This window comes from Pecten maximus, chromosome 2 (assembly GCF_902652985.1).
Source record: "Pecten maximus chromosome 2, xPecMax1.1, whole genome shotgun sequence".
Lineage (NCBI taxonomy): Eukaryota > Metazoa > Mollusca > Bivalvia > Pectinida > Pectinidae > Pecten > Pecten maximus.
The window spans coordinates 2,114,656-2,136,896 of NC_047016.1; the positions used below are offsets into that span (position 1 = coordinate 2,114,656).

General features: G+C 39.9%; 2 protein-coding genes across 2 annotated transcripts in view; one reads left to right on the forward strand and one right to left on the reverse strand.

Annotated features, from left to right (window-relative positions):
* Window positions 1–253: 253 nt before the first annotated feature.
* Window positions 254–7,158, forward strand: LOC117344652 (nucleolar protein dao-5-like). Its single transcript, XM_033907481.1, has 6 exons — window positions 254–2,626; window positions 3,858–4,046; window positions 4,738–5,132; window positions 5,725–5,802; window positions 6,092–6,235; window positions 6,421–7,158. The coding sequence occupies exons 1-6, from the start codon at window positions 304–306 to the stop codon at window positions 6,529–6,531; spliced, it is 3,240 nt and encodes a 1,079-aa protein (XP_033763372.1). The 5' UTR covers window positions 254–303; the 3' UTR covers window positions 6,532–7,158.
* Window positions 7,159–7,300: 142 nt separating this feature from the next.
* The window catches only part of LOC117344681, a 66,671-nt gene continuing 51,730 nt past the window's right edge, over window positions 7,301–22,241 (reverse strand). Inside the window, exons 14-22 of the mRNA XM_033907512.1 lie at window positions 19,922–20,043; window positions 19,679–19,793; window positions 18,573–18,652; window positions 18,309–18,365; window positions 11,147–11,249; window positions 10,608–10,720; window positions 9,256–9,383; window positions 8,992–9,140; window positions 7,301–8,781 (exon numbers count right to left, since the gene is read on the reverse strand). Of these exons, the coding sequence (XP_033763403.1) occupies window positions 8,182–8,781; window positions 8,992–9,140; window positions 9,256–9,383; window positions 10,608–10,720; window positions 11,147–11,249; window positions 18,309–18,365; window positions 18,573–18,652; window positions 19,679–19,793; window positions 19,922–20,043 (1,467 nt within the window). The 3' untranslated portion in view covers window positions 7,301–8,181. The remainder of the gene's footprint in view (window positions 8,782–8,991; window positions 9,141–9,255; window positions 9,384–10,607; window positions 10,721–11,146; window positions 11,250–18,308; window positions 18,366–18,572; window positions 18,653–19,678; window positions 19,794–19,921; window positions 20,044–22,241) is intronic.

The following is a 22,241-nucleotide window of genomic DNA, read 5'->3' on the forward strand; positions in this document are numbered from 1 at the left end:
CACAGAATATCAATCATATGCAACAAATAATTCAGCACCGGGAAATGACTCGCATTTAGGTAAAACTGAGGACGATTATGACCAATTGTTGCAGTCTTACCAAACGTACTTAGTAGAAAAATCCAAAGCTACTGATGCATGCAAGGACAAAAACAAAACTACACAAGAAAATGATTTTGTCAGAGGATTTCAGGAAAGTTATACCACAAGTCTAGTCTGCAGCCAGATGGCAAATAAAGCCCTTGAAAGCGATTGAAGAAGCGGGGAGAGTATCAAAAGGGACCGTACCAATTGTCTGCAAAGATGTTGACGGGCGTTCTAAATATTCTCGTTCAGCAAGCCAACCTTGCATCCACTATCTGCAGTGAACTATTAAACAGTACTGAGCGTAAACAAGCGGAACCACTATCAAATGATGTAACGCATATCTTTCAAGACTCTACCTCTGAAACACTAGCTAATAACGAACGCAGCTTCGGTGCAAAACCTAGTATAACAAAGGACATTACTTCTAAATCTCGACGTGATACCGTTGATCCCAGTAGCAATGCTTGCAGTTCCAATACAAGCGCACCAAGTTGTAGCATATCTGAAAAAGATTCAGCAGTAAAAAACAATGTCAGGACGGAAAGTTTTTTTTCAGAAGGAGCAAAAGTGGTTGGTGATTCAAACATGACCATTTCTAAATGCTCAGGCAAGTCTGACAAAGGCAAATGTAGCAAAGAACTTTTTGTAAATCACGATAATCTGGACACTAAACAGCAGGTTGTCAGAAAAGAATCTCAATCACAACACAGTAAAGAAACCACTTTTTGTGTGCACCAGGAAAAAAGTGTCAAAACTAAAGATGCCGGATCGTCCGAAAAATGTAACAAAAACAGACATGAACAAATTAATGATAATCCTACCCATAGTTTTGTGCATGATAAGACACTGGATATACCGTGCTCTGAACACGAGATGGAAAGAAATAACGTTACAGATGTTGATAAAGATTCTTCCACGCCTGGCACAAGTGATTTACCAATTGTTGGTATGCAAGACAATGTGAACAATGTGGTCATAGATAATCCGTTGATATTAAGTGATATGGTCTTGGTTCGGCAGAAAACACCAGACTTGTCATCTGAAGGAGTACAACAGGCTAGTCTTGGGACTCAAGTGACTGAGAGCGAACTGGAAACAACAGGAAACAAACTAGACAAGCAAAACATCAAGATACCGGACAACCAATTACAAGATGTTGTGGAAGAAGACAAACCTTGTACAAAAGGAACAGGACAAAGCATCATACACCCAGATAAGATCAAAGACAGGGACAGGGAGACAAGGAACTCTACAAACAAGCCAAAGCCGCCAAAAGAAAAGAGAAATTTGTTTGATTCGCTTTTCCAGGTTGAGGAGAGCGTCGTGGAGTCACCGTGTAAGTACAGGAAACTTCAGTTCGGTAAGGTCCCACAATCCCGTACTGAAGATAGTACACACGTGGACACTCCAGCAAGAGACCACGGTAAAAGTTCCATAGGAACAATTAATACCACTTCTCTATCAAACCAAAGATGTAGGGATGGGGCAAAGTCTAGTAGGCAGGTCAGTGGAAGTACAAAGAAGAGCAAGGCAAGCCATCAGGTAGCTGTCTTCAATAAACGAGCAGAGATTGTATCGGTAGTATCGTCATCATCAACGCCAACTACAGAAAGCAAGATGAAAACTTCCGCTTCTGTGAAATCTTCTTCAAAGAGGTCATCATCTGTGCCATCTGCTCAACATTACAAAGATAGGAAGGACGGAAGCAAGTCAAGAAGTAGGTACCACTCAAGTTGTGGCATTAGTGAAAAAGATTCAAGTATCACACATCGGAGATCGGGTAGCCATCACCGTAACAACGGTTCCCATAGAAATCATCCGAGGAGTTCAGACGAGAAAGCTGTAACAGGCCAAAAAGTTCAACGGAGTGAGTCTGTTGTCGTCCATGGCAACAAGCGTGATATATGTATACAGACGGAAGCTCAGGTGGTAAATCAGACACCCAGCAAAAGTAAAGAGAAACGTCAAGTGAAGAAAGGAGACACAATGTCACAACTCCACACAGCTACGGAGGATGTGCACTGCTATGTCAAGGAAAGTATTACAGAGGAGAAAACAAAAAAGTCAATAAAAATGACGAATTCTAAAGATGAAAATAGCGTGATTGAAGATCAATCCATCTCAAGAAATAAAGGTACTGAGGGGCATGATGTAAATGGTCATTTCATAGATTCACAATGCCCAGTAGAAATGCAACACAGAAGGCATTGCCCTGATAAACTTCCCACTGGATTCCTTCATGAATATTTACGTTTGGATTCTGAATCAACAAACTCTATGATAGGGAAGACATGTGACGCCGAAGCACCCAGCCCGATTAAATCAAAAATTGAAAATTGCAGCGAAGATTTGTTTGTGCCAGTTTCCTGTTACAGTAACCATAGAACCACGTCGGTTCTCGATGTTGAGGAAGATGCCTACCTTCTTACCCAACAGGATGAAATGTACAAGCAGCGAAGCCTAGCAAGGGACGAGGAGATATTCAGGTGTCTATCCTTCTCGGACAGCGACGACGATGTACCACTAGCTCAAATTGTTGGTAGGGTAATAATGGAATCGTACTTATAAACATATTTCTGGTAAAATAGAGAATATCTGTTCAGTAATGGCCATGTTGTAGGAGGGACTAGTTATACATTGTGTCCCCCGTCCTTGTAGTATAAATCTTTAGCTTCATTAACACCCACTTTTCCAGCCACTGATTTTATTTTATCAAAACATGAATTCATGATATTTTATTGCGCAGTCCTTAAAGCCACATACTCCCTAAAAATGTTTACATTTCGAGCTTTCTACAGTTTTCAGAGTTGATATATATGTACCTAACGGATTATCGCGAATCAAAAACTGGAGGAAAATATGTATTTATGAAAGTATAGGGGGAATTCCCAAAAATGATAAGTGAGTCCGACAGATCCGCCGAATGCGTGAGCCTGCCAAACCAAGGACAGATTCTGCCAAAAAGAAACGTAAAAGGGACTGGAATCGGCAAATTCCGAGTATTTCCTTAGGAAAGGAAATGATTCGTTGGAACTTCGAAAGAGAAGAAAAGGGAATAGTGTCGAATTCCAATTTTGCCGAACGTCAGTTGGATTGCTGGGTAGCTTTTTAACATCTTAAATTTTATCGATGTTTTGTTTTTTGCATATTGCTACATTTTAAAATTTAGATGTGTTTTTGTTTATTGATAAGTTAATACGCGAATATTATGTTTGTATGTTTCAATAAAAGCATTATTAGACAAAGTTCACGTATACTCGATATGTAAACAACGGCCATGTGTGTAGTTATTTAAGCATTGAACTGCTTTCATTTGGAAGTTATGGGCTGATGAATGCCAACTGGACAAAGGCAATTCTAATGAAGCGCGCTAGTGCTTCATGTTGAATTTGCCTTTGTCCAGTTATAGCCTCGTTCTCGGCTCCGTGACAAATCTTGCGATAAAAATATATGCGGTGAGTTATTTTTATACACTAATGTCTCAAGGACTCCCCCCGTCAAGCGTCCAGGCCAGTGATCGAGCATCTTGTATTGCCATTAATACACGTGTGCAACTAGAATTTTAGGTTATTTGGGACTATGTGGCTTTAAGTTCATACTTTGAGAGGACGAAATAATGTAAATAACCCTTATTCCTCCCCCCCCCCCCCCCCTCCGAGTCCTCGTCGTTTACTTGTGTATTAAGTTTGACACTGTTATACATTGAATAATAAAATACAGCGTAAACCAAACCTCATACTTCTGAGCTTTTTGACATTAATATCAAACAGAAAGTCTGAGGGCGAGCCAGGGCAAATCATCTAGTACAGTGGATGGTGTTAATGAATGGGAAGATGACCAACTGCCGAATCTGTCTGTTCCCAATACATCAAAGTACTGGAAACAGCATAGTCACCGGCGTTCACGATGTGACCGACCTGATCTCAAAACTTATCTAGAGATACGCAATGCATTGCCAGGTAAGTCCAAGGAAAAGTCAGTTTAATACGGAAACCATTGAAATAGCACTATGGCAAAACCAGATGTCCCATAAGGATAAACGCCCTTTACTTCATTAACACCTGTTATGTAAATCTTAAGTCAAATTCAAGTTACGTTCTCAAAATGGGAAATGACGTAGTGACAACGGAACCACTATCAGCAGTTTCAAGCACATCTGACTTTATATTTTCATTTTTTATATATTTAGTAACAACATGGTTATGCCACTCTGGTTTGTCATGAAATACAATGTTCTTTCAAGATAACTGAATGCCTTTTCGGAATTATTGTTATTGTATTGCACTAACGGTAAGACACCTTTCATACGGATAAAATAACATCAATGATCCAATCTTTCTTCAAATACTATTAATTACATATAAATATTATTTGGTAGTAGTTTTTCTACGCTATATCACTGAATGTGAGATGGTGATATTAGCCTTTTTTACGCTGAGAAAACTTTCATGAAATATTTATGTACATGTAATTTCCCGCAAATTGCAGGGTTAAAAAACAACCATTTTCCACTTGGGAAGAATTATTAAGCCTTTGTATAAAACAGGTTTAGACATTTTGTTTCAGTTTCTGCTTTATCCTCATAGTTTTTATCAATTCGTTATCAAAATGTGATCGAATATGTATTAACAGTGTGGTTATTATGTACAGATACACCCACTGATCAGTGTAGCGAGACCCCTGAAATCACCTGGAGGAATTCACTGATGCCTCCTCCACTTGAAGCTGTAAGAAGATCGAAATCACGCGAGAAGTCATCACAATCAACATCAACCGACAGCCAAGCTTCGTCAGCAACAGGGACCATTCCTCCAAGGTCGGAAGACGTATCGGGGAACCAGTCCTCGGAGAGTGCACAGGAATCTGACCCGGAACACACCAATTACTGTGATGGCGAGGGAGTTAATGCGGATAGTGGAGAGCGAGGAGGTTCCAGCAGGAAGAAGAAGCGACATCGGCGGAAGAAGAGCGATAAACCCGTGGTCAGTTCTTCCTCAGAAGAGTGCATTCCGAAAGGACGGAAACGTGGCTTCCAATGGAGGCAGGTGAGAAACTTGGTAGTAACACGGAAACATACTTTAGCAGAAGTGAGGTTTTTTTGTTCAAACTGCCAAACCACGAATCAGTTGCAACACAAAAACTGCCAAACCACGAATTAAACTTGTAGTTGTAACACCAAAACGCCCAAACCACGGATCAGTTGTAACACAAAAACGCCCAAACCACGGATCAGTTGTAACACCAAACTCAATAACCACGGATCAGTTGCACCACAAAAACTCCCAAACCACGAATCGGTTGCACCACAAAACTCCCAAGCCACAAATCGGTTGCACCACAAAACTCCCAAGCCACAAATCGGTTGCACCACAAAACTCCCAAACCACAAATCGGCTGCACCACAAAACTCCCAAACCACAAATCGGTTTTTAACACCTAAGAGTAAATCATTCCAGTTAGCAACATGAAATTGACGAGCCAAAGAGAAGAGGTATGTTCTTATCTAATTGAGATTTAGGTGTCGACTTCGTATACCAAGCAATTGTTTAACCAATATTTGCTGAAACATCGCTATATCAATACGAATGTAATAGTTTGTAACAAGAAAAACATTATGTGGTTTACTGTAATTATTAGGAGTGTTTACGAATACTGGACAGAGTGTACAACCATGAATTCAGTGATCCTTTCCGCCACGAAGTGAAATCCAAAGATGTAAGTATATATATATCTGTACCATTTATGGCCTTTGTAGGACACCCACTATTCGTTAATTAGACGTAAACTTTTACATTTACTGCCAACATTTCTTACAAAACTCATCTCTTGTTAATGACAAGGCCTGAGAAAATTTCTATTTATTGTAAACCACTTTAGTAGACTAGCAATACTTGTTCGATCACTTAAATACTGAAGATAATGAATATGAATGGCCTGTTTATGACGTCAAGAAGACAAAGGCATACCAGAAAATGTTCAATGTGCGTTGTCGATTCTGTTACAGACTCCCGACTACTACAAAATCGTGAAGAGAGGCATGTGTTTTGACATTATCGGCTACAAGTTGCGTTGCAACATTTACGAAGAATTGCGTGACTTTTTCCTCGATGTTCGACTTGTATTCGACAACTGTAGACTGTACCACAAGGTAGTAATGTATTCATCAGCTCTGTCCCTTACATCATTGTACCATGTCCCTAGAAAAACGTTCAACACAAGTCTCAATATACAGTTTAAGCTTCTGATACCTATATATATCTGATTATTGTTTAAATCTGCATATATTCTATAGCAATCCATTTGATTTAGAGAAATCGTGGTTTCTGTTTCTAGCCGGAGTCTCCCATCTATCAGGCAGGTTTGGTAGTAAAGTGCTTCTTTCGCAAAGTAGCAAAGGAGATTCTCATGCCTCGCACTACCGCCAGATCAAGGCACCCCAGCTGAAAAGACCATCAGCACCAGGCTGTATTTCAACCACCATATTCAGGATCAAAATTGTCATGCGTCTTTCATCCGATTCTATGGTCACTTCACCCATGGAAACACACCGAGTGAGGACAATGTTAGAATGTCTCGTAAGACGTACTGTTAAATTATTGTCGCCAGCAATTATTGTCAAGACAAGCTCGGTATCAACAGGGACGTATACCTAATCTACTGCTGCAGACTTTATAAGTGTTAGATTTACAAGGAAGTCTTAGATGCATGTAGTATGTAAACTTGTCACCCAACTCCATGTTATTATTGTCTGATTTAACCGTTGTTGGATTCACGTTGAAACTCGATAGATATATATGTCAACAATTGTTAGGCTAACTTTTGTCTCTGTTACTACACATGACAACCTCAGCACGTACATGTAAGTATATAGCTGAGGAAATTAAATAGAAATGTATATACCGAGTACCTGTATATATACATTCAACTGTCGTTACACGTGCAGACTGAAAAGTCCAATAGTATCATATTGTCAATTTAATAAGCTGGACTTCACGGACTTTAATCACCAGCGAAGTTTTTCTAAATAAAACTGTTTTGGATTGAAGGGTACAGCAGAAATTTCTTTATGCAGTTATGAGTGATACTAGGCAAAGTCTAGAAATGCAATTTCTCTCTTTATGCTGTGTTTCGTTTTATTTTTTATTCCATGCGAAGTAGGTTTGAATAATATAATTCCAGACAATACCGTATAAACTTTACATAAGCAACCACGTTATAGCTTCAAACAAAGTTTATTCAAAATTAACAATCCTTTTGTCACATCGTGATTCATCTACAAATTAAAAATATACTAAAGTGAAATATACTGAGACAACCGAATTCTATAAAATAAACATTCTACCTCTCCAGTTGTATGCCCAGTAGGCGTAACACCGGTACCCGATGTGTATTTTCACAAACAATACAATGCTGTTTAAGCATCTAAAATTAAAGTGAGCCTAAAAATTAATGTACTATAACATACACAATTGTATATAAAATCTACCCCACATTAATTACAGCAGATCGGTGAGCTTTCAACTTAACACACATTCGAAACAGACCTCAAAACATATCACTAATATCAAACTCTGTCAGTCGTTCAGCTAAATTAATCACTTTTCTAGGATGAACACGACAATTTCATTTTAGCACTTATCCCGGAAAACACTCTCACTTCATCACAAACACCAGAACAAACACACTCTCACTTCAGCACTAGTACCACAACAAACGCCCGATTCTCTGTTTAGCACTAATTCACGACACCAAATACGCCATTACTTCCAGATATCACGCCCTCAAGTTACTGTTCATACATAAAAAAAAAAAAAGATAAAATTTTGTGGTAGAACTGGTGTCTCAGCATACAATAACAAATGTAATAGGATATAACTGGCCAAGCTAAAATGATACATGTAATGGTTAAATCAAGGTAAATAAGTCTCGACACAGTAAATGCATTGGATATGTCTTCATCTATATTTATTATGCCTGCATATTCCATCTGGTCCAACTCTGAACCAACAAACTAGCACTGGTATAACATGATTAAACTTCATAACACAAATAGGAAGGCTGATATATCGCTGTTTGATCAGGTCAAGGTCACAATTATGACGGTTTTCCTTTAGATGACCCCTGACTCTGGTTAATGTTCAGTGTTTGTAACAGTGGTAACAGTCCAGAAAGCAGAGGCACATTGGCCTGTGGCTGAGATTGGGTTTGCTGTGCCATTCCTCCCATGTAAGGTGGCATTCCCATCATATACGGATTCGCGGCTAGGTTAGCCTGCATCATGTTCATCAACTGAGGTGTCATACTGGCTTGGCTTGTGGCAGCAAATTGCTGGTTCACTAACTGGTGATTCATACCTGTTTGGTTTGTGGCCAGATACTGCATGCTCATATCAGGGACTCTTGGATTAGCCGCATACTGCTGGTTCATGGCACTGTGTGGCTGCTGAAATGGGACTGCACCTCTCACAAACTGATTGTTGAGACTAGGTATCTGAGCCCCCACAGCGGCCTGAGGCATCATCATGGTCTGCAACAGCAACTGTTGTTGGGCTAGAGTGTTTATAAACTCCTGATTGGTGGGGGGAGTGGTATGTGACTGACAAGATGTGGCAGGCTTGGCCTGACTCGCATTATTTTGCATTGGGGCAACAACGTTGGTCTTAATGGGCGATACACTTGATGGTGGTGTTCCAGTCTGTGAATATGAAGTATTATTCTTGTTAGCAACATATATACTACTAGTTTGTGAACATAATTATATTAATGATATTGCAAAGAATGTTCATACACACACAGCAATGAATGAAATCATAATGCGAAAACATCAGTCAATATATACACACTACAAGTTAAATACCCACACTATATCGGCGGCCCAGAGATAGGGACAAATCTTTAGACTCACCTGAGGCATACCCTTCAGTGGAGACAGACGGCTGCGTTCAAACATGCCCTCAGAAATAGTGGCCTTGACTTTGTCGTCACTTGTGGCAGCACCAGTAGGACCGGGACAACTTGTCTTCACACTTTTCTCTGGGGTGTCTGGGTCAAGTGCTGGATAAAAATACACAAAAATATCTATCACAAATGAACACTTACATAAAATTCCTTGTCACGAACAATAAGTTACACAAACTGATCACAGCTAGGACCTGATAGTCCGAGTTACCTTTACGCTGGCGTTGCTGGTCCTGCATGTCCTTCAGTACACTGATCTGGTCTTCAACCTCCTTCAATTTGTTCACGTTATCCTCCATGTTTTCTGGGTGAGTCATCAAATTTTGAAGAATCCTTTTCCTACAAGAAAAGAATTGGCAACACTTTCAAACAAAATCAAAAAGACATACTTATATTGGTGAAGTAGGATGCAAAAAACCTACATTTTTACACTTCAGTAATTTGCTATAAAGAGGCAATGGTATATATTCTACATATCTAAGTATTTATCAGTACTTCAAGGATTAAACTTTCATCAAAGATACAACTTCCTATAGAGCTGATTTATCCTAAGGGTTGTTAATGGGGAATATGTGCTTGGCTAAAAAGAAATGTGCTTAACACATGCAGAATTGCTTCATCAATTTCATTCATGTTACTTGCACGAGTCATTTGTTAAGATGGTCAATACTTGTACTGTAGGATATGTACATAGTCAAGTGTTACTATAGTTACCATTTGTACTGTAGGAGCTGGTGACAGTCGAGCCTTGCCCTATTTGTACTGTAGGACCTAGAGACTAAGTTGAATGTTACTATAGTTACCGTTTGAACTGTAGGAGCTGGCAACACAGTCAAGACTTACCGTTAATACAATTTTTACTTTAGAACCTGGAGACTATAAGTTGAGTGTTACCAAAGTTATTGTTTAAACTGCAGGAGCTTGAGACACAGTGGAGTGTTACTATAGTTACCATTTGTACTGTAGGACCTGGGTATCGTTTCACAAAGTTTCGTAACTTACAAATTTTTACATCATATTTATGAACTACTAAGCATTCACAAAAATTTTGTAACTTACGAACGTTCATAACTTACAACTAATTGTACGCATATTCGCAGACTGTACCAACAATTAGTCTATTTCAAAAGCATTACGTATATCTGTGAGCAGTGAGTAAAATCTGTGAAAATTGCGTTGTTACTGTTTTGTTTTACCGCATGATAAACAATATATTGGAATTTTACAGAAAATTGGATCTTTACTCAATAATACGATTGTTTTGATAGAACAACATAAAGTTCATAGTCTGCATATGGGACTCGGGAATAGGAGCGGAGTACAATTTTCACCTCAAAAGTGTCATCCTTTTTTACTACAAGTTAGAGAGTGGTATATTTTTACCGGGAGAATGCATGATTTTAACGCAAGATACGAAAAAAGCTACGAACACCTTTGAGAAACAGACTTACGAACTTCGTATGTTTTGCATTACTTTTTTCGTAAATATTTACGAAAGTTCCTAAGTTACGAAGCTTTGTGAAACGATACCCTGGAGACTAAGTTGAGTGTTACTATAGTTACCGTTTGAACTGTAGAAGCTGGAGGCTGAGCTGAATGTCTTCCAGACTGACTTGAAAGTCTGACAAATCCTCACTGGCTTGACTTGCATTCTCTGAGTCTGGGTAGTCCTCTCCCTGAAAAAAGTACAGATTCTTAAATTCCAAATATCATTCTTTCTAAAGAACGATAAGCAATAATACACTACAGAACTTGTTTTAATTTGACAACTAATTTATCAAAGAAGATGATGCAATAAAGATGTTATTAATTTCTCAAAATACACAAATGTATATTCCAGATTTGGTTGAAAATTACTCTTTTTAAGAATCCGAGCTAAACACGAGACTTTTAAGTTTGGATTCCCAGCATCCTTAATTTCCAGGGTCAATGGACCATAAATTCTGGATGATATTCCGTGAATGTAAATTTCCCCCCGACACCAACAGCGGAAAGTAACACAATATATTAAGCCTCACTTTCGTGACCTTTCATTGCAGACAAGACAGAAATGATGGTTATTTTCTGCATGTGTTCCGAGGGTCTTTCTGTATTACACGTACCTTCCAGTAGGGGTCACATGGGTCAAACATCTGGATGAGCTCTCTTACATTTGTTTGTAGCTCTTCACACTGATGGTCAAACATGTCCAAAATGAACGGAACTCTGAAAGATAACAAGAGGCCCAAAGGGCCTTAACGGTCACCTGAGATTTGAAATATTTCGGCCAACTAAATTGACCCTTTTTGGCCCCGCCCACCAGCCCCTGGGGGTCAACCAGGGCCAACATGTACATACCATCAAACTGTCATCCCTTGCTGATAATTTGAACTAAGTTAGAATGAATTCCAATACAAATCCAACAAATAATAGTCAAAAATGTGATTTCCCTATATAAACTATAGTAAAGTTTACCCCCTACCCAGGGGCAAACGTGAGACCCCAGGGTCATGAAATTCACAATTTTGGTAAAGCACCTTAAGACCCTTCCATCTATGAAGAGTATTTGATTCTACCATATCTGAGAGTAGGGAAGAAGATTTTTGAAATTTCAGTCAATTTGACCCTTTTTGGCCCCGCCCACCAGCCCCTGGGGGTCAACCAGGGCCAACATGTACATAACATCAAACTGTAATCCCATGCTGATAATTTGAACCAAGTTAGAATGAATTCCAATACAAATCCAACAAATAATAGTCAAAAATGTGATTTCCCTATATAAACTATAGTAAAGTTTACCCCCTACCCAGGGGAAACGTGAGACCCCAGGGTCATGAAATTCACAATTTTGGTAAAGCACCTGAAGAGCCTTCCATCTATGAAGAGTATTTGATTCTACCATATCTGAGAGTAGAGAAGAAGATTTTTGAAATTTCAGTCAATTTGACCCTTTTTGGCCCCGCCCACCAGCCCCTTGGGGTCAACCAGGGCCAACATGTACATAACATCAAACTGTAATCCCATGCTGATAATTTGAACCAAGTTAGAATGAATTCCAATACAAATCCAACAAATAATAGTCAAAAATGTGATTTCCCTATATAAACTATAGTAAAGTTTACCCCCTCCCCAGGGGCAAACGTGAGACCCCAGGATCATGAAATTCACAATTTTGGTAAAGCACCTTAAGACCATTCCATCTATGAAGAGTATTTGATTCTACCATATCTGAGAGTAGGGAAGAAGATTTTTGAAATTTCAGTCAATTTGACCCTTTTTGGCCCCGCCCACCAGCTCCTGGGGGTCAACCAGGGCCAACATGTACATACCATCAAACTGTCATCCCATGCTGATAATTTGAACCAAGTTAGAATGAATTCCAATACAAATCCAACAAATTATAGTCAAAAATGTGATTTCCCTATATAAACTATAGTAAAGTTTACCCCCTACCCAGGGGCAAACGTGAGACCCTAGGGTCATGCAATTCACAATTTTGGTAAAGCACCTTAAGACCCTTTCATCTATAAAGAGTGTTTGACTCCACCATATCTGAGAGTAGAGAAGAAGATTTTTGAAGTTTTAGTCAATTTGACCCTTTTTGGCCCCACCCCTCAGGCCCCTGGGGGGTGGGGACCATATAATTCACAATTTTGGTTGACCTTCAGCCATAGAAACTTTTTGCCAAATTTCATTGAATTTTGTTAAGTGGTTTTGGAGAAGAAGTCGAAAATGTAACAAGAGGCCCATGGGCCTTAACGGTCACCTGAGATTTGAAATATTTCAGTTTATTTAATTGACCCCTTTTGCGCCCCCCCCCCCCCCCCCCCCCCCCCCCAATCAGCCCCTAGGCGTCAGTCAGGGCCAACATATGCATATTATCAAACTTTCATTCCATGCTAAAAATGTTAACCAGAATGAATTCCAATAGAAATCAAAAACAAATCCGTCAAAAATGTGATTTCCCTATATAAACTATAGTTAAGTTTAGCCTCACCCCAGGGCAAACTTAAGACCCTAGGGACTTGAAATTCACAATTTTGGTAAAGAACCTTCAAACCCGGCTATCTATGAAGTGTATTTGATTCCAGTATATCTGAGAGTAGAGAAGAAGATTTTTGAAGTTTAAGTCAATTAGCCCCGCCCATCAGCCCCTGGGGGTCAGTCAGGGCCAACATGTGCATGCCATCAAACTGTCATTCCATGCTGACAATGTTTATAGAATTAGAATGAATCCCAATAGAAATAAAATAAATTAAAGTCAAAATGTGATTTCCCTATATAAACTATAGTAAAGTTTACCCCCTCCCCAGGGGCAAACGTGAAACCCCTGGGTCATGAAATTTACAATTTTGGTAAAGCACCTTAAGACCCTTCCATCTATGAATAGTGTTTGATTGCAGCATATCTGAGAGTAGAGAAGAAGATTTTTGAAGTTTAAGTCAATTTGGCCCTTTTTAGCCCCGCCCATCAGCCCCTGGGGGTCAGTCAGGGCCAACATGTGCATGCTATCAAACTGTCATCTCAAGCTGACAATGTTTACAAAATAAGAATGAATCCCAATAGAAATAAAATTAATTAAAGTCAAAAATGTGATTTCCCTATATAAACTATAGTAAAGTTTAGCCCCTCCCCAGGGGCAAACGTGAAACCCCTGGGTCATGAAATTTACAATTTTGGTAAAACACCTTAAGACCCTTCCATCTATGAAGAGTGTTTGATTGCAGCATATCTGAGAGAAGAGAAGAAGATTTTTGAAGTTTTAGTCAATTTGGCCCTTTTTAGCCCCGCCCATCAGCCCCTGGGGGTCAGTCAGGGCCAACATGTGCATGCTATCAAACTGTCATCCCATGCTGACAATGTTTACAAAATTAGAATGAATTCCAATAGAAATAAAATAAATTAAAGTCAAAAATGTGATTTCCCTATATAAACTATAGTAAAGTTTAGCCCCTCCTCAGGGGCAAACGTGAAACCCCTGGGTCATGAAATTTACAATTTTGGTAAAGCACCTTAAGACCCTTCCATCTATGAAGAGTGTTTGATTCCAGTATATCTGAGAGTAGAGAAGAAGATTTTTGAAGTTTTAGTCAATTTGGCCCTTTTTTGCCCTGCCCCTCAGGCCCCTGGGGGGTGGGGACCATATAATTTACAATTTTGGTTGACCTTTAGCCATACAAGCTTCCTGCCAAATTTCATAGAATTTGGTTGGTGGGTTTTGGAGAAGAAGTTGAAAATGTTAATTGTTTACGGACACACGACGGACGACGGACGACGGACGACGCACGACGACGGACAAAAGGGGATTAGAATAGGTCACTTGAGACTTTGTCTCAGGTGACCTAAAAAGTTTACGGACGCACGATGGACGACGCACGACGATGGACAAAAGGCGATTAGAATAGGTCACTTGAGACTTCGTCTCAGGTGACCTAAAAAGTTCTTCCCTGTGTTTTTGGTAAGCTATTGCTCCCTTGGAAGGAATTGTCAGACATATGTACATATATATACATTTATAACACTGGGAACCAGCAAATTTTAACATATACATATACAACAAGAGGCCCAATGGGCCTGTATCGCTCACCTGCCTCTACACAAAATTGCAGTTGATTGAGGTCATTTCTACAGATACTATGCTGATAACTTTATTCAAATATCAGAGTAAGCCAGGTTAATTCATGTAAATATATTTTCTAGTCCTTCATTCCAGCATACTATTGGCCTAAGATCGGTTCTTGGCGACTTTTGGCTCTAAGCATGCTACAGACAGGCCCAATATCAAGTCCCTGGGCCTCTTGGTTATTGAGAAGAAGTTGTTTGAATATTATAGCCTATTTGACCCATGTGACCTTGAATGAAGGTCAAGGTCATCTATTTGAACAAACTTGGTAGCCCTTCACCCCAGCATGCTACAGGCCCAATATCAAGTCCCTGGGCCTCTTGGTTATTGAGAAGAAGTCGTTTGAAGATTATAGCCTATTTGACCAATTTGACCTTGAATGAAGGTCAAGGTCATTTATTTGAACAAATTTTGGTAGCCCTTCATCCCAGCATGCTACAGGCCCAATATCAAGTCCCTGGGCCTCTTGGTTATTGAGGAAGTTGTTTGAAGATTTTAGCTTATTTGACCCATGTGACCTTGAATTATGGTCAAGGTCATTTATTTGAACAAACTTGGTAGCCCTTCATCCCAGCATGCTACAGGCCCAATATCAAGTCCCTGGGCATCTTGGTTATTGAGAAGTCGTTTGAAGATTATAGCCTATTTGACCCATGTGACCTTGAATGATGGTCAAGGTCATTTATTTGAACAAACTTGGTAGCCCTTCACCCCAGCATGCTACAGGCCCAATACCAAGTTCCTGGGCATCTTGGTTATTGAGAAGAAGTCGTTTGAAGATTATAGCCTATTTGACCCATGTGACCTTGAATGATGGTCAAGGTCATTTATTTGAACAAACTTGGTAGCCCTTCACCCCAGCATGCTACAGGCCAAATACCAAGTTCCTGGGCCTCTTGGTTATTGAGAAGAAGTCATTTGAAGATTATAGCCTATTTGACCCATGTGACCTTGAATGAAGGTCAAGGTCATTTATTTGAACAAACTTGGTAGCCCTTCACCCCAGCATGCTACAGCCCCAATATCAAGTCCCTGGGCCTCTTGGTTATTGAGAAGAAGTCGTTTGAAGATTATAGCCTATTTGACCAATTTGACCTTGAATGAAGGTCAAGGTCATTTATTTGAACAAATTTTGGTAGCCCTTCATCCCAGCATGCTACAGGCCCAATATCAAGTCCCTGGGCCTCTTGGTTATTGAGAGGAAGTTGTTTTAAGATTTTAGCTTATTTGACCCATGTGACCTTGAATGAAGGTCAAGGTCATCTATTTGAACAAACTTGGTAGCCCTTCACCCCAGCATGCTACAGGCCCAATATGAAGTTCCTGGGCCTCTTGGTTATTGAGAAGAAGTCGTTTGAAGATTATAGCCTATTTGACCCATGTGACCTTGAATGAAGGTCAAGGTCATTCATTTGAACAAACTTGGTAGCCTTTCACCCCAGCATGCTACAGGCCCAATATCAAGTCCCTGGGACTCTTGGTTTTTGAGAAGAAGTAGTTTGAAGATTATAGCCTATTTGACCCATGTGACCTTGAATGATGGTCAAGGTCATTTATTTGAACAAACTTGGTAGCCCTTCACCCCAGCATGCTACAGGCCCAATACCTAGTTCCTGGGCCTCTTGGTTATTGAGAAGAAGTCATTTGAAGATTATAGCCTATTTGACCCATGTGACCTTGAATGAAGGTCAAGGTCATTTATTTGAACAAACTTGGTAGCCCTTCACCCCAGCATGCTACAGCCCCAATATCAAGTCCCTGGGCCTCTTGGTTATTGAGAAGAAGTCGTTTGAAGATTATAGCCTATTTGACCAATTTGACCTTGAATGAAGGTCAAGGTCATTTATTTGAACAAATTTTGGTAGCCCTTCATCCCAGCATGCTACAGGCTGAATATCAAGTCCCTGGGCCTCTTGGTTATTGAGAAGAAGTCGTTTGAAGATTATAGCCTATTTGACCCATGTGACCTTGAATGGTGGTCAAGGTCATTTATTTGAACAAACTTGGTAGCCCTTCACCCCAGCATGCTACAGGCCCAATACCGAGTTCCTGGGCATCTTGGTTATTGAGAAGAAGTCATTTGAAGATTATAGCCTATTTGATCCATGTGACCTTGAATGAAGGTCAAGGTCATTTATTTGAACAAACTTGGTAGCCCTTTACCCCAGCATGCTACAGGCCCAATATCAAGTCCCTGGGCCTCTTGGTTATTGAGAAGAAGTCGTTTGAAGATTATAGCCTATTTGACCAATTTGACCTTGAATGAAGGGTCAAGGTCATTTATTTGAACAAACTTGGTAGCCCTTCATCCATGCATGCTACAGGCCCAATATCAAGTCCCTGGGCCTCTTGGTTATTGAGTAGAAGTTGTTTGAAGATTTTAGCTTATTTGACCCATGTGACCTTGAATGAAGGTCAAGGTCATTCATTTGAACAAACTTGGTAGCCCTTCACCCCAGCATGCTACAGGCCCAATATGAAGTTCCTGGGCCTCTTGGTTATTGAGACGAAGTTGTTTAAATGAAAAAGTTGACGCCGGACGGATGGACGGCCGGACGGACGCCGGACGCCGCACCATGGCATAAGCTCACTTGCCCTTCGGGCAGGTGAGCTAAAAATTACAAATTTACACACTTTAAAAGATTCTTATTACAAACAGACAAATAAAAATACCATGAAAATGAATGTGTCGCTTGCACAGCATATTGGTTATTACGAAGAAACATATATTTTTCACTGCAAGAAATAATGTTAAACATAAGCAAGACTAATATAACTCAAATATGCTTGAAATTCAGCAAGAGTAAAAGAGCACCTCAAGAAGTTTGAGCTACATTGGCCCAAGAGAAGTTATTGCATCAAACAAAGTTTCTATTTATAGTAACAGTGACCTTGACCTTTGAACAATTAAAAAAACCAATCCCATGCAAGCATTTGAGCCAATAATGCCTTTCTTAATCATAGCTGTCGGTACTAGCATTTGTACTTCCGCCATCTTTAATTAGTCAATACTAATAAATAGTCGAAAATTGCCACAAATATCCGGATTTTAATTTGGGTCAGAAAAACATCTTTTGGTTTTAAAAAGTTAGTTTATGTCACAAAATAATAAGTAGTAACACAATCATAATTCATAAATTATTGTGGGTTTTTTTAATTTAAGAAAGAAAGGGAGATAATTTGATAAATACATTTAGTAATATTTCAAGACAATATATATATATATATAAAAGAAGTTACTTTTGTATCCATTAGACAATTTTGAGCTATGTTATGGCTTGGACTTCACAAAATCATGTTTTATTCTTGAGTTTTTAATGGAAATTTTTTTTGATAAAGATTTAACCCTTCAGATTTATAAAAATAAGGATATATAAAGTGTAGGCATTGATTTGACTTCTGAAAATGTTAAAACTGACTGGTCTACTGAATGCCCTGTTCAATGACAAGTTATTTATTGCAGTTTCATGTAAACTGGTTGGTGCAATAATTCTGACCTGTCTATAAAGGCAACCTGTCTATAGTGATCGTTTTTCTGTCTCCCCTTGAGCGGTCTTTATAGACAGGTTTGACTAATTATTTTGTATGGCCTTAAGATTAAGTCAAAGATCCTGCGGGCCTAAAATATACCACAAACAACAGAACAATTCATGAGGACTTACCGATTGAGTTCATATAATGTGATGAATTTCTTCTCGCTGTCCTGAATTACACCACATCTATAGAATAAACAAACATATTTGTAAAACGTACTTGCCTTAAATCTCACATTGAAGGAAATATAGTTCACAGAAAAGTCTAGCAGAAGAAAGTAAAGCTGTAAATAAGGTCAGAGTGACTCACATTATCAGTCATTGTGCTCCATCAATTCAAGATATCACAATAAATGTGGATTAGCTCCCTTTACCTGCCGAAACTCTACTTACTGACGAAGATCCTCAAACACTTCTGGGTACTGTTCATGTTTTAGAGTCAGTCTGCTCACAGAAACGTTTTTCTGCTCCAGCTTAAAAAGAAAAGAAAACAGAAGAAAGCTGAAACCTGTTGACGTGAGGTAGGGGACTGTAACTTACCATGCCAGTGAGGATGTCAGTCTCCCAGAAGAAAGCTGAAACCTCTGTTGACATGAGGTAGGGGACGGTAACTTACCATGCCAGTGAGGATGTCAGCCTTCCAGAAGAAAGCTGAAACCTCTGTTGACATGAGGTAGGGGACTGTAACTTACCATGCCATTGAGGATGTCGGCCTTCCAGAAGAAAGCTGAAACCTCTGTTGACATGAGGTAGGGGACTGTAACTTACCATGCCAGTGAGGATGTCAGCCTTCCAGAAGAAAGCTGAAACCTCTGTTGACATGAGGTAGGGGACTGTAACTTACCATGCCAGTGAGGATGTCAGCCTCAACCATGCCAGTGAGGATGTCAGTCCTTCCCAGAAGAAGCTGAAACCTCTGTTGACATGAGGTAGGGGACTGTAACTTACCATGCCAGTGAGGATGTCAGTCTCCCAGAAGAAAGCTGAAACCTCTGTTGACATGAGGTAGGGGACAGTTACTTACCATGCCAGTGAGGATGTCAGTCTCCCAGAAGAAAGCTGAAACCTCTGTTGATATGAGGTAGGGGACGGTAACTTACCATGCCAGTGAGGATGTCAGCCTCCAGAAGAAAGCTGAAACCTCTGTTGACATGAGGTAGGGGACTGTAACTTACCATGCCAGTGAGGATGTCAGCCTCCAGAAGAAAGCTGAAACCTCTGTTGACATGAGGTAGGGGACGTATGACATGAGGTAGGGGACAGTAACTTACCATGCCAGTGAGGATGTCAGCCTCCGAAAAGAAAGCTGAAACCTCTGTTGACATGAGGTAGGGGACAGTAACTTACCATGCCAGTGAGGATGTCAATCTCCCAGAAGAAAGCTGTAACCTCTGTTGACATGATGTAGGGGACTGTAACTTACCATGCCAGTGAGGATGTCAGTCTCCCAGAAGAAAGCTGAAACCTCTGTTGACATGAGGTAGGGGACTGTAACTTACCATGCCAGTGAGGATGTCTGCCTCCCAGAAGAAAGCTGAAACCTCTGTTGACATGAGGTAGGCAGTATCATTGAGGTTGATCAAGTTCACAATGTATTCTCCCGTAAGCTGGATTCTGAAAAAGACAGGAATAATTAAGACAATTTAATCTTAACATACATGTATGTATAATAATAATGATCATCTGAAATGAAATGAATTTTTACCAAATAGCTAACGCATCATTCTAAGGTAGAGACTTACGGTTGCACATAACGTTTTGTTAATTCTGTCTCCGGCTTGTTTACTGCTGATGGCTGGACAGCTGGTTCCACCTCCACTTTGAGTTCAAATCCCTCTCCGTAGACATGGGAATAGTCTGGTACCTATAGGGTAGTTAAAGGAAAGCTATACAGAATACCAAACATACACACCAAAGGAAACCATATGAGAAAGATCCATCCAGTGCAGCTCAAAAACAGCCAGAACAAGGATTTAAGGACAGACGATGGACAATCACGAATTTAGTGGACACAGGGCAATTTTAACAAAATTGGCTAAATTGACTAAACAAGAGGCCTAAAGGGCCTGCATCGCTCACCTGGATATTTCCGTATAATTATGGAAAAGTTTATAACTTAAGTTATACCTGGTATTTCAAATATTTTCCTACTTTTGAACTGCCTCTGCCAACAGTGGTTCAAACTACAGTTGGACCAAATCCTGTTATTCTTGAAAAAGAAAAAGATTCCTATAATTTAAAAAAAAAAAAATTTCTGCTATATTCTCCTATTCGGCCCACCTTTGTCCCACCCCAACAGGGTCACATCCTCAACTTATACAACATTAGACTTTCTTTACCCAGTAATGCTTCAGACCGAATTTCCATTCAGGCATTCAGAACTAGCAAGGATTTAAAGGAAATGTTGACGGATGACGGACGACAGAGGACAGATGACATACGTACGCTGCACCACATTTCGGGCCACATTTAAAGGCTTTACTTTATAAGCAATCGTTTGCATAATATCTAATTCTGACATAGGAATGATTTTTCATTCTCTTAAAATCTTGTAATTATCTACTGTAGTTTTTTTTTTTGTTTTTTTTTTGGGACATACTCGAGACTTCATACATTCTTAAGAGTTCATAATACAAAGAAAATGTTCTGTATGTCATGTGATCAGACTGATTTTGGCATTTGAAATATGTAGGTTTTTTTAAAAAAAATATTCTATGGGTATGGAAGAATGTCTGTACCGTATCTAGCCCACAATGAAACACTTACAGCTAAAATTTCATTTTCAGGATCATATGAAACATACATTTTAATGCTGTTTGACTTGTTAAAATAGATTTAGAAATTTGAGTCAGTTCTTGTTTCCCGACATTCTCTCATTAAGTTTTCTGACATCCAATTTTTTCATTTGTACATGTAACAACTGACCAGTATTTTGTCAACAGTGAAATGAATTAACCAGACCTACTGTCTAATCTACCCTAGTTCCTTTGCTGCACCTTTCCTGTAAACAGGTAACCAAAGCTTGATCAACAAACATTAGCAGTAAATGACCTACTTTCTCTTATCATTGATCTTCAATATATTAGTGCCAGTCAATAACATCACTCCCGCTGAGTAAATATCCATCCGTGTTGGAATCCTAGTGTTCAGTTATGGATATGTCTCCACCCTAAGTTGTTAACAGAACAAGATAAACATAATATCCCGGACAAGTTTGATTAACTTTAGAAAAACAAGAGGCCATATATATTTACCTATACCATGTAGGCTTACTTAAGGTTGTGGTCGACACCTATTACAACAGACATCATACAGTCCGAGACCTTCACCATACAGACCAAGACCTTCATTATTACAGTCCGAGACCTTCATTATTATAGTCGTGGTCGTCACCTATTACAACAGACAGCATACATTCCCAGACCTTCACCATACAGACCCAGACATTCACCATACAGTCCCAGACCTTCACCATACAGTCCCCCAGACCTTCACCATACAGTCCCAGACCTTCACCCTACAGTCCCCCAAACCTTCACCATACAGTCCCCCAGACCTTCACCATACAGTCCCAGACCTTCACAATACAGTCCACAGACCTTCACCATACTTGGTACAGTCCCCCAGACCTTCACCATACAAACAGACCTTCACCATACAGTCCCCCTGACCTTCACCATACAGTCCCCGACCTTCACCATACAGTCCCAGACCTTCACCATACTTGGTACAGTCCCCCAGACCTTCACCATACAGTCCCCCAGACCTTCACCATACAGTCCCAGACCTTCACCATACATTCCCAGACCTTCACCATACAGTCCCCCAGACCTTCACCATACAGACACAGACCTTCACCATACAGACCCAGACCTTCACCATACAGTCCCCCAGACCTTCACCATACAGTCCCCCAGACCTTCACCATACAGTCCCCCAGATCTTCACCATACAGTCCCCCAGACCTTCACCATACAGACACAGACCTTCACCATACAGTCCCCCAGACCTTCACCATACAGTCCCCCAGACCTTCACCATACAGTCCCAGACCTTCACCAT